Consider the following 13,295-nt stretch of genomic DNA (forward strand, 5'->3'; position numbering starts at 1 on the left):
CCCTTTTTATGCCCAGTTCCTAATCCCAGCTCACCAGCTCCATGTGTGGCTCTGATCCGAAGAGCTGACAAATTCCCAATTAACTGATGGTACTCAAGGTTACTAAGCCTAGGGCTCCAGTTACTACCTGGGTGTTCGTCTAACCTGCAGGCCAGAGATGAAGAAAGGAAGTTATATAAAAAAATCTGCATAACCATCCTTGCACACAAAATATATCTCCACAAACACAGCTAGAAATGAAAGAAACACAACAGTGTTGTACCAGGAAAATGGCCATAAAGAATGAGAAAAAGTCCTCTGAGGTCAAGGAGGAGCTGGGAATATGGCATAGATTTTCTGTGGATCTCAGAGAGTCGAATACCTTAATACCAAGGAATCAAAGTTGCAACCAAAGCAATAATAAAAGTGATCTCCCCCCCCCCCAAAAAAAAGAATAATATAAGACTGGAGTAAACCTCCTTCAAATCCATTAGTTCCAGCTAACATGGCCAATGGCAAGCAACTGTAAGAGGTCTACGCCAGAACAAGAACTGACGGCCCAATAAATATGAAGATGATTGAGGTACACATATAGTTCATAATAGGCACCAGCCAGCTGTGCTGTGGTTTAGTGTCACTCTGGGGGAGTCAGTGCATATACTAGCATCAGCACAAGTTCCTCTATGCTACAAGGGAGGATCAGTGGTGGTTGCTCAGCTGTTCATAAATTCCTAGTAAGCTTCTATGGAGTCGATAGATTCACATGACACAGTTAGAAACCCACATATCTAAGCAATCAAATCACTATAAAATAAAGCCTTACTGAGCTTGTTCACAAAGGGATATATACCACTTGATTTCTTTAAAACAGCTTTTGATTATTTGACATTTCGTTACTGATGGGTGAACTGGCTCTGTTGAGAATTATTGAGGTGATACTGAAGATTTGGAAGTAGTATTTGTGGTATTAAATCTGTGATGGTTCATTCAAATTTACATCATTTAGTATTAAAGTTATCAAGGACTGACTAAGAATAAATGAACCGTAAGAGCACAGAGTCAGTAACAGGAAGTCATTGAGAGGGCTGTACTATTGACTTTAAAGTTTGAGAGAGCCCTTAAATATCCCAGGCAATTTACGTGAATGTGTAAGTCTTGCTGATTCCACAAGGTAGCATCCTGCCATTAGGCATGAATCGGGTCATGACTCTCAAACCAGCTCCTTCTAAGATGACATCATGCTGTGAAGGGCGAAATCCAGGTCGGGTCACTCGATAATCAAAAGATAGCATCTGTCCATAACTCAGCTGCTGGTTCCCAAGGAACCTGGCTATAAAGAAAGTACGTAGCAAAAACAGTAATACAAGTAAGAATAAAAAGTCTCAACAGATGACATTTATAAAGAAAATACCATGGAAAAGTTTTATCTAAGAACCCCAGCTTGACTGTAGAGCAGTAGAGAGGACTTCACAGGAATCAATGAACATCTACATCCCATAGCTTAGCTTCTAATTGCATGGTTAAGAATCTGTATGTTTGCTTTTTTACTTATTTGTTATATTTTAAATCTGCTTCAGACAAAAACGTGTCAAATTTACCAAAAAGATCTTAGCATACATCCACACAGGGATTCTGAACTGGCTGGGCATATAGATGTCAGCAGTGTTGTGGAGGTCTAGCTAATTTACTTCCAGCTCAACTGCTATATAGTTGAATTTGCTTCAAAGCTATGCTTTTTACTTTTTCCAGCCCCAGAATATGTTGGAAAGAAAATATGTACAGGGACTCAGGACTGTGCCTGTCCACCCTATCTATCATTAGGATAACTCTGCAGAACCAGAATAGAATGGGATCAAATTTGTTATGGTGGGAGAAACCTACAAGAGAAAGATTGGGGTTTGAAAATGGGCTGGATCCAGCCAGGTTTGCAGGGAAAAAAGTGATCCCAAGGCACTCCTATGGGAAAAGCATTTGGGCAGCGACTCAGAAGATTTCTGCCTGCTCCATTCTAAGCCTTTCCTGGTCATGTGAAATGGAGTGGAATATATGCAGCCTCTCTTGTGCTTCCTAGGGCATACTGGCACAAAAACACAGAGATGCAACATTAGGGGAGGTCAGGAACACATATGCTCCCCTGAAGAAAATGCGGATGCCTTCATGGCCACTGCTTGCAAAAATCTGGGTTGAGAAAAGGGACCCAGGCTGGAGTATATGATTATATAGGAAAATAAAAGAAAATATAAAAGATACATTTTGCTGAACAGTCCTTTACGGGTGTTCCTTTCCACAATTGGGTATGGAAATATGCACCTGGAGCTACAAAATAGCTGGAACCTGGCCTTCTAGCTGTCACAAAAACTTCCTTGTGATGTGGAGACCATTGGAGCTGTAATGAGGACCCATTTTCTTGAGCTTGCCAGCCTTCATCACCTGAAATACAAGGAAAGCACAGTTTACTGGACTGAGTTGGAAATCCAATCCATAGTCACTGATTTAGGAAATGTGACAGGAGAGAAACAACAACTTCATCGACAGTATGTAGTGAAAACAGAGGTCAACACAACCTCATTTTCACTATACTTACTTACTTTCTGAATGCAATGTCTTTTTGAAAGAGGCAAGGGAGAGGCATTCCTAACCAGTACTATCTCTAGCCCTGTAATACCTCTGTGCTAAGATGATTTTGCCTAGAATGGTTCCTTGCTGACAAAGTTACTTTCTACAGTAAGGAAGTTACTGGACATCTCTTTACGGATTCTTACTTCAGGACACAGGAGCATTTCAGAGTTATGAAGCTAGTATGCCAAAGGCAAGCTATCACTTTCTGTGTTGCCCCTTGACCAGAAAAGGGTTTTATAAACAAGGAAAAATACTGCAATGTGCAGCATCAGTACCAGGTGACCAGAGCATTTCCATTTACTGAGTTTGGGCCTGTTTATTCTTGTTCTCAACATCTGCTGATCATTTGGGAACCCCAGGCTGCAGGTCCCTGGATTTTGGTCCAAAATCCAGCCATAGCTGCTGAACTGATATCTGAAGAAGCCCTTATATTGCTTTGCTGTTTTGATTTAAAGAAATCCCAGTGACACCCTGTTTAACACTCTGGATTGGCATGTCTGAAAAAGCATAGAGACTCTTGAAAGTTCACTTTAAATTCAAAGAGCTCTTCAGTAAAATGCAAATAAATAACAGGATGGAATGATATGATAAATATGCTGGTGGAAATAAAAAAATATAACAAGCTAATTACTTGACTAGCAGGAACGGGGATTGGAGACCGTAAGTCTCATTGAAGGCCTAGTCAGATCTCTGTGTGAGATAGAGCCCAAAGTTCATTTGTGCCCAGCTAGCCCCTAGGCTAGTAATATCTGATCTGGCCAAATGCTGAGTGGTGGCCTGTATTCAGCATCTCTGTGACCTCTTGATTTACACCCAGATTGAAAGAGAAGAATGAATCACAGAAGAGAGAAGAGAGAAGAGAGACAAGAAGAGAGAAGAGAGAGATGTTACTTTCATTCATAGAAAGAAAACAGGAACAGGACACCTATTAAACTTATTCATCATACACTAGAGTTACAAAGTCACATCTGAATCAGCTCTGAGTATGGATGAGTCTCTGAGTAGGGATCAATCTCAACTCTTCTCAGATAGAACGAAGCAAATATGGGAAAATTAAACAAGTATATAACCAGAAAAAGAATGCAGATTATACAAATCAGAAAAGACCAAATGCAGTGAAGCTTTTTACCATGTTGAAATGTAGATGTAATTTTATGGACACTGTAATTTTTCCCACTGGAGCATATAGTTGAGTGCCCATAGCAGAAGCACGGAGAACAGCCCGCTGGATTTCTTGCATTTAAGTTATAATAGCCCTGCTTGCAGCTGTGTGAGAGAAAAATCAAGACACCAAATTGTAGTTCTCTTAAACATTGTGACAGATTTCCATTCTGAATCCCTCTGCTTATCTGTTGTGATATGAAAATATCTGAATATCTAGCCTTAAGAAACCTCTAACCAGCAAAAAACTTCTGGACTCTGAAATCAGTCATCATTAGATATTCTAGGCTATCACTGGGGAGAAGCAGAGTGTTTCTATTCAAATGATCCTTTCATGATAGAATGGTTATCATTTGCCCCAGACAGAATATACAAAGGCTACAATCTGGTAGGAAAATGAATTTGATCCATGGTATATCAAGCTCAAAACAATTTGTATATATGGCAATTTGGTCATGTGAGATCTCAGCATATAATACAATTCCAATGCAAGTAAGAAAGATTGAGTGCCTGTTTTTTTACATGCCATATCTTTGTTTGCAGTAAAATTTGGGCATAGCGCCATCTGGATTAGCACAGCAAATTCCAGTCTTTATCCCTACTTGACCTGTGTATTAATAACATAGCTTTCGGTATTGGATCAAGATCAACTACATGAGTGTACTCACATTATTGCAAACCACCCAGAGTCCCTCTTTTGGGAGAGATGGGCAGTGATGAAATTTGATAAATAAATACATTCATGTAGCAGAGCCCCACATTACAAATGTCAACCCCTTTTCCTAATCCATCAGAAATTGGAATAGCTATATAAATAAATCACATCTAAGGATTCCATCAGTTACTTTGCCCCCTATTCAACATCTGCATTTTCTACATTTTACAGATAACCATAATTTAAGTACATGTTAGGCTATAAACATGATAAATGTACTTCATGTACATGTCAACAAATATAAAACCACAAAGCATGGAGAAGTTATTAATAATCAAAAATTACCAGACATAAATGCAAAGTGGAATTGCTCCATTGTCCCACTTATATGATGATTCAAAACTAAAAAAAGGGAAACTTGTTTTTACAGCCAGCGTGTATTAGCCTTCAACAAACATCTAGCTGGTTGCTACTCGAAAACAAATGCTGGTCTAATCCAGCAAGGCATGTTTTATTTTGAGGAAAACCAAAAGCAAAATATCACAGCACTTTGGTCATTTTCATACTTCATTCTTTGCAAAACATTCACAGGCATATAGGCCAAAGATGCTTGATCTTAGATAACATGAAATGAATCTGTGTTGTACTGTTCTAAGATCTTTGAGTGCTACGCGTGAACCTTTGCAACAAGAAGAGAATCCAAAGACCTCTTCACCCATATGCGCTTTGGAGAAAGGTGTGATAACCGGCTAAAAAAGTACAGAATGTAGTTGAGATCTAAAATAGATTTGGCCTGGATCTTTCTGAGGAAGAAAGCAGGCTGCCTTCTGACAAGCAACTTAGCCTAGGGACATACTTTATTACAGACACAAACATTTGGCTGACAGATACTTTTGGTTTCTTCTGTCGAAATCAGCTCTAGACACTGTATACCAGCTTCCTGAAAAGATGTTAAAATAGTGCAGAATTTTAAAGAAAAGTTTGGGCAGAATTCTTTAAAGCTGGCTTAGATGCAGGAAGTCATGTCCTAGGATTGTTGCTCTAGCACAAAGTTAGATTAGAATTGTTGATTATGCCGCCATGTGCACTCTGAAATAGGACTGCAATCAGTTCTAACTCTCTACGGCCTAAACATGATCAAACATGATACCTTATATGGAGATCCCTCCTTCTCCTTCATAATACGTAGCTTCACCTACCTCCTGTACTGAAATCATGGAATTGAGCTTTTCTTTACTGCTGCTAGCCATGATGTCCCCTTTTTTGGTAGCAGCTTTGTATTTCTATGAGCATGTAGTTACCCTATACTGTAGACTAGATGGTGGAGCTTCTCCTGAGAAACTATCCTGTTAAGCTTCCCTCCCCCCAATATTCTAATTCCCCAGTTTCTTCTTCCCAGTGCATTTTGTCCAACCATTATCCAGTACTTCTTCTATTCCCTTGGCAGAGGGTGGCAGAAACAGTAACACCCTCTTTTTGCTTTAAAAAGAAAGTTAGAGACTAAGCATCCTGCAGTATGAAGCTATATAGTTATGCAGCAACTTGACTTCTTTAGGTACCTCTGGGCTCATCATAGGGTCCAAGGATATTGGAGAAATCAAAACACCTGGAATGAAATGCCTATGGAATTATTTAAAGCTGCAGGGAAGCAGAGAAAGTAGGTGCAAGAAATTTGCAAAATACCAGTCCCTTCCTCATGCAAGCAAATTTTTGTTTACAATCTTACACAGAAAAGTTGAGCCATGCATGGAAAGATAAATGCAAAATGTCCAAGTAGGTTTTAGAAAAGGCTGAGGGGCAAGAGATCAAGTAGTTGATGGATAATACAGCAAGAAAATTTAAGAAGGAGGTTTACTTTTGCCTTATTACTACAGCAAAGCCTTTGATTGTATAGTTCATGCAAAAATATGGAATATATTAAGGTTAATAGGTTTGCCAGAATACTTGATAATTCTGAGACCTTTACAGTGAACAAGAACCTACTATAAGAAATGACTGGTTTGAGACATATGCATATAATGTCTGTATCTGTTTAACTTACACAGCAAATCTATTATAAGATTATTTATTTATTTATTTATCAATCAATCAATCAATCAAATTTATCACCGCCCATCTCCCAAAAGGGACTCTGGGTGGTTTACAATAAAACAGAATAACAGGAATGGAAGAGATGACAGCTGGAATTCAAAACTGGTGGTTGAATCACTAACAATTTGAGAATGCAAACTCCATTTTCTGATGATGTTAAAGTACAGAAGGCTTAGAAGACTCATTAGGAGAATAAAATGGAAAAAGAAAAAAAATCTGGGTTCATATTTAATAATAAGTGTGAAATTTTCTACAATTCTTTTGTCTACATTGTTGTTTGATGCAGGTTCCTCCCCCATTCCCCTGAATGGCAGGACTTTACTTTTCATTTATTCTCTAATTTGTCATGAGTACAGATGGTGAGCAGGAGGAGGCCCCTATCCAGGGGGGAAAACGCATGCGTAGTTTAGAGACTTTGAGCTGTCATTCAAAGAAACCCAGAACAGACCCACCTTGAGTTTTGGGGTTTATCTGTCTGGGTTTTCCCACGCTTCTTCAGTTTGGTAGGATTTTCTGTCTACAATAGCAGTTAAATAAAACACTAGAGGCTTTCTCCTTGTCTCGGTGTGGTCTTTGCTTAGCCAGGAAAAATTATTTTACATGATTGCTTTATAGTATGTTTTTCATTCAACAAAAAAGGTTGGCTTTTTTAATTAACAGAAAGGAGTTGCAAAGAATGGAACAAAGGGTGAGGATTGGTGAGTGTGTATGTGCATGTGCATCAGTGTGTATGTGAAAAACAGTAAGTAAAAGGAGAGAAATTCCTAGAGTTGTATAGAGATTGGATTCATCTTGGCTCCCAAATGTTCTCTTCTACCAAATCAGATATTATAGAGAAGCATATTTTCAAAAACCTTGAAATCCAGAGATCTTTCCTCAAGGAAACTGAAATTGTCAGCATCTAAAATTGTGATATTACATACCAGTTTTCTTACTTTATGCACTGACTTTGGCCATTTCTACACTAGTGATTAGAGCAGTGTTTCTCAACCTTAGCAACTTTATAAGATGTGTGGACTTTGACTCCCAGAATTCCCCAGCCAGCATGTTGGGAGTTGAAGTCCACACACCTTAAAGTTGCGAAAGTTGAGAAACACTGGATTAGAGTGTCACCATAGCATCACCTAGCAGTTTGAAAACATGCCAATGTGAGTAGATTAATAGGTACCGCTTTGGCGGGCAGGTAACGGCGTTCCGTTTAGCCATGCTGGCCACATGACCACGGAAGTGTCTACGGACAAACGCCGGCTCTTCAGCTTTGAAACGGAGATGAGCACCGCCCCCTAGAGTTGGACACGACTGGACTTAATGTCAAGGGAAACCTTTACCTTTACTATAGCATCACCCGGCCATCACTGAAGTAATATAGAGCCTCTCGTTATTGTTACTTTGGTACAATGATGGTTGGATGACTCCAGATCTTATGAGTTGCTAGTGAGGAAATGACCTTTGATCTACTTTATTCAATAACCTTGATCAGTAATGAATCAGACACAGGATACATTTATGTGGGCACATTCACTAAAATCTGACTGAAAGATGAATTGGAGCCACTAAGTATGGAGTCTCTGATGCATTTTTGAGAGAAATCATAGCAAACCACCTGCCACAAAAAAACAAAACAAAAAGTTTTAGCCATAGAAACTCTATGCTCATACCTGTCACATCGTTCTCCTGAAACTGCCATCTTGCAGACACAGCGTCCAGAAATGCACTGCCCTGTGCTTCCAGATGGATCACAATCACACTGAGAGCTCCTAAGAAAATAAAAGAAAAGAAAATACACTTTAAACCTAAATTCTGTATTCCACAGGGGAACCTGCCAGCATTTCTATATACAAGGAACAGAATAAACAAGGCTGATCCCAGTTAGCCAGCTCATACTTCAGTCCTGTATACTTATCCATTCATTAAACCAGTGTTTAGATACATAGATAGAAGCCATGATCTTCTCAATGAACTATGGAAGCAGGCAAAGGGAAAGAAACACCCAGTGCATTGAATGAAGATCGCACCAGAGTGATAGGTTGGAGAGTGTGTCATGCCAAGTGAGAGTGACACACATGTCACTGGGCCGGGTAAAAACGCTTGAACTGAACTGTTCTTGTTGTGACATGTAGGGAAGGATGAGAATGTATCTTTTTCTAAATAGTACTTGTATGTCTTCAGCCACACCTAGGAGCGAACAGGATTATTTTTGTTCTGTATCACTTTTTCAAATGTTCTTTCACCATTTAGTCCGTTCTATATATACACGCAGTTTCTCTCAAAATATATGCATATTTAGTGCATTATGAGATGTCTGTTGAGCCAAATACCCCACTGCAACATTCAGAGTACTGTATGGACTAGATGTTCCGATCCACCCATCAGTAAAGGAGGTCAGTTCAGTTCATTATGGAATACACAAAGATCAAATTCCTCCAGCATTCCTAGTAATATCACACCATCCACAGAGCACAAACTCAAATTGTTCCTTGACTGTAGGGTCCCCTGTTGAAAAATGTATCTGCACAAAGAAGACAGTGTCCTCTGATACTGATATAGCTTCTGATGCATAGTGAACTTTTTTTTTAAATTCATTCAACTATGTCCGATTCTTGGAGACCACCTGGACAAGTCCCTGCAGTTTCATTGGCAAGGTTTTTCAGAAGTGGCTTGCCATTGCCTCCTTCCTAGGGCTGAGAGAAAACGACTGGCTGAAGGTCACCCAGCTGGCTTCGTGCCTAAGGCGGGACTAGAACTCATGGTCTTCTGGTTTCTAGCCTGATGTGGAAACTGACTATACATAGGAAGCTTAGGCCTACTGTATCTGGGCTGTAAAAATCTGAATGACCACAAGAGGGCAGTAAAGAAATAGTGAAAACTCTACTCCTTCACTGCCATCTAGTGGTTGATTGGATTCTGCAGTCCAGATGTGGTAGGTCTAAAGAGACTGTTTGAATGGACAAATTCAAACATATACTCTCAATAGAACCAGCAAAATTGAATAATGCAGTTCCCCATATGCAGTCTCTAGCACTTTTAACAGATGGAATGGGAATTTTATGATTTGGTGCTTCTCCATATAAAAATAAAGAAGATCAACCACATTTGTTTTTGTTGACTTATTAAAGCAAAACTGAATCTCCACAAAGACACAATTATCAATGATTGACAGTTCCATAAACCTAAAGGCACTTACTGTATTTGTCCAACAGCTGTGCAGCCAGCTTCAGTGAAGGAATGGAAATTATGCTGGCATCGGTCACATTTATCACCTGTTACACCAGATTTGCAGAGACATCGGCCATAGGTATCACACTGTGCACTGGCAGAACCTTTGAAGAAGAAATGCAGAAATACAATAGGATAATTTCTGATTCCTGTAGAAAGCATGACTTATTCTCAACATGTCTATGGAGATCTCAAGTATTTCAGGAGAGTTCGTGCTGATGCTTGGAAGCAAAAAGGCAATGGATGAGGGCAAAAACTCTGAAGCTGAATCCCAATAAGACAAGTACCACAATTGTGTGCATCTCAGGTTTTGGAATTAGGAAGGTGGCCTGCTCTGAATGATGCAGCATTCCTTCCATGCAACCAAGTTCATTGCTTGGAGATTCTCTTTGATTCCAGCCTAGAGTTATTCTTGGCTTCAGCTAGAATACCAGCTGTATGTGTCCCAAGTTCAGCCTAGATTCAGATATTGTTCTATGTCTTAATAACTACACTTTTGGATTAGTGCAATGCAATATTATTTATTTTTACTGTTGTTATTTTAGTTCTACATTACTCTTCCTTCTAGAGTGGAAACCCAGAGCAGTATACAAAAGAGGCATAAAAACAATGTTAAATAAATTGGTCAACAGTAAGGCAATAAACACAAACATAAATAGGTTCATTTTACAAAAACTTAAGCAATATAACGTAAAAGACAGCCAGAAGCTGAAGCTGTTGTTATTCTTGAAATGCCTGAGTTACAGGGGTGCTCTGGGTTTCCACTCTAGGAGGAAGAGTGATATAGAACTAAAATAATGATAAATAATATTCAGGAAGAACTCTGGTAGCATTATTACAGAAGCCAGTTGGATGGATGCTGGGATCTTTACATTAGATCAACTAGTAGATTATCATGATGAGAGTTTATTACTTTCTATGTTGAAAGATAAATACCATTTGTCATTTACCACCCACTTAATTCCTGCTTCCCCCTGCCCAAACACACAGAACCAAAGGGGGTCATAATGTATATAAAATGCATTCTTAGCCTTAGATCTGGTCAAATTGCTGAATGGGAGAGGGGATTTGTGTGACTTTATCTGAGGCAAGGGGAATATAACATGACCATGGACATGAAAGATTGGACTATTATTTCACCAAGGGATGAAAAATAGAATGAACGTGCTCTCTTTATTTTATTAGTTGGACTTCGGTTCTCAAAGCAGTGCTCAACATAAATAAAATGCAATACATACTTGAAAAGCAAACTGCTTAGAAAAAAGCGAAACCTGTACAAATGGAACAAAAGCTGCTTTAGTAAAAATATACTCCAAACAGCACAGTGCTTTTCATCCCAGCCATTTTTTTCTTCATCCCATTGACTTTTATCAGGTCATCATGATTGGAAATGCCCAAAGCTGATAAAGGCATGCTTGCACTCTGGAAAATATCCATCCAAGTCAATATGTTCTATTTCTGACACTGTTTAAATAAAAGGCAAAGGAGAATTTCTGTTCTTGGGCTAGGCTTAGAAGGGTTCAAAAAAGTCATGAAAACTAGTGGATGAATAGGAGCAGGAAGGCCTGTAAGGCTGGCTTGACCTAGAAATATTCCATATTAACCCTGTCCTCAAGTCACTGTTGTGCTGTTTCCGATACACCTCTCCTTCCCTGCACAGCAGACTTCAAGCAAAAACAGATCATGGCACAGAAAACTACGTGTCTGCTGCAGTATAGATACCATAATTTGGCATGAGATACATATTCCAACGCTTAAATATTAACCCTAAATCCTTTATGAATTCAGCTCTCCAGGGCCAGGTGAACTATATCCTAGAGCACTGAAGGAACTAACAGATGTTATCACAGAACAACTATCTGTAACCTTTGAGAACTCCTGGAGAACTGGTAAGGTCCCAGGATCCCACAGAGAGGTAAATGTCATGTCTTGAAAAAAGAGGAGGAGGAGCACCAAGGAAATTACAGTCCCTCTCAGTTTGATATCTCTACTGGGCCAGGTCCTTGAGCAGATTATCAAACTATGTGTTTGTGAGCATTAGAATAGAAATGCAACAATTAATAAAAGCTAGCATAGGTTTCTCACAAATTAGTCAGGCCATGTCTTCTTTTTTGACAGAGGTGCTAGCTTAACAGATCAGAGGACAGGAACTTCTGCAGCAAGCCAAGACTACATCAAAATGTTGAAACTCATGGAGTGATATTATGATGCAAACTCCTCCCCTTGTGTACCTGTGTACAAAAGGGGTGAAGGTTACACCACCACATTTTGCTGTTTGCCTCTCCATCCCCTGCAGAGCTCATTTGGGAGGAATGTCTCAGACAGAGTGTATCTGGACCAAAACATTTCACAAACATTGTCATTAATGGAATGGTAAAATATGGGTTAGATGATACGACTATTAGATGGATATATAATTGGCTGAATGATCACACCCAGAGAGTGCTCATAAATGGCTCCACATCAGATTGGAGGGTAGTATCAAAGAGTGCCACAGGGCTATGAATTGGTCTCTGTGATCTTCAACATTTTTAATTACTTGGATGAAAGGATTGAAGAAATGATTATCAAATCTGCAGATAACACAGAAGTAGGGTGAGTACACAATGTTTTAGAAGGGGAAGAGAAACTCCCAAATTATCTAATCAGGTTTGAACAGCTGGCTGAAATGAACAGGATGAGCTTTAACAAGGATAATGTAAAGTCATGCTTCTGAGGAGAAAAAATTGAAAGGCACAGGTATAGGGTGGAGAAGGTGTGGCTTGGCTGAAGTATACATGAAAAGGATCTAGGTGATCTAGTAGGTCAAAAGTTAAACATAAGGCAACAGTGTGATGCAGTTGCTAAAAAAGCAAATGCTATTTGGAGATGTAGTAACAGGAGCAAAGACTTCAGATCAAGAAACAAATTGTCCCACTGTTCTCTGCCTTGATCAGACACCATTTTGGAATACTGTGTCCAATACTGGGCACTTCAGTCGAAAAAGGGTATCAACGGGCCATGAGTCTTTTTATAATATGACCCATATCAACCAGTCTCCACTGGTGTGAGTGGAATGGAGTGAAAAGCTGAAAAGCAAAATACAACTATTTTAAAGAAAATAAATAATTTTTTGCTTTCATTACTGACAAAGAAACCCTGTTGCTTCAGCTCTGATGTATAGGTAATACTTAAATGGGAAAACATTAAATCAGTCACATGTTTCCATCAAATCATTTCTTAGAATGCCAAAGATTGAGTTTTCAATTAACAGAACACAACAAATATTTTATTGACTATGAAGCCTTTATGGCTTTCATACAGGAATGTTTTATTATGCATGCACACACACAGTGAAAGAAAGAGAGAGAGAAAGAACACTTGAAGGAAAAGAGTTTTATTACAAAACTGAAAAATACAGCTGGTAAAAGAAGTTTTTCCTGAAATATGAGTAGAGGAAAAAAAAGGAACAGAATCTACTGTAAAGCAGTGTTTTTCAAACTTGGCAACTTTAAGATGTGTGGACCTCAATTCCCAGAATTCCCCCGCCAGCATGCTGTTTGCTGCTAGGTAGAGTAATGCTGGCTGCTACATA

At 39.1% G+C, this 13,295-nt stretch overlaps 1 protein-coding gene across 1 annotated transcript in view; it reads right to left on the reverse strand.

The window, feature by feature from the left end:
- LAMC2 (laminin subunit gamma 2) overlaps positions 1 to 13,295 on the reverse strand; it is a 50,489-nt gene that overhangs the window by 20,261 nt on the left and 16,933 nt on the right. Inside the window, exons 3-8 of the mRNA XM_063300165.1 lie at positions 9,690 to 9,825; positions 8,164 to 8,262; positions 3,728 to 3,864; positions 2,290 to 2,409; positions 1,120 to 1,309; positions 35 to 144 (exon numbers count right to left, since the gene is read on the reverse strand). Of these exons, the coding sequence (XP_063156235.1) occupies positions 35 to 144; positions 1,120 to 1,309; positions 2,290 to 2,409; positions 3,728 to 3,864; positions 8,164 to 8,262; positions 9,690 to 9,825 (792 nt within the window). The remainder of the gene's footprint in view (positions 1 to 34; positions 145 to 1,119; positions 1,310 to 2,289; positions 2,410 to 3,727; positions 3,865 to 8,163; positions 8,263 to 9,689; positions 9,826 to 13,295) is intronic.

The sequence above is a fragment of the Candoia aspera genome, chromosome 3 (genome assembly GCF_035149785.1).
Source record: "Candoia aspera isolate rCanAsp1 chromosome 3, rCanAsp1.hap2, whole genome shotgun sequence".
Lineage (NCBI taxonomy): Eukaryota > Metazoa > Chordata > Lepidosauria > Squamata > Boidae > Candoia > Candoia aspera.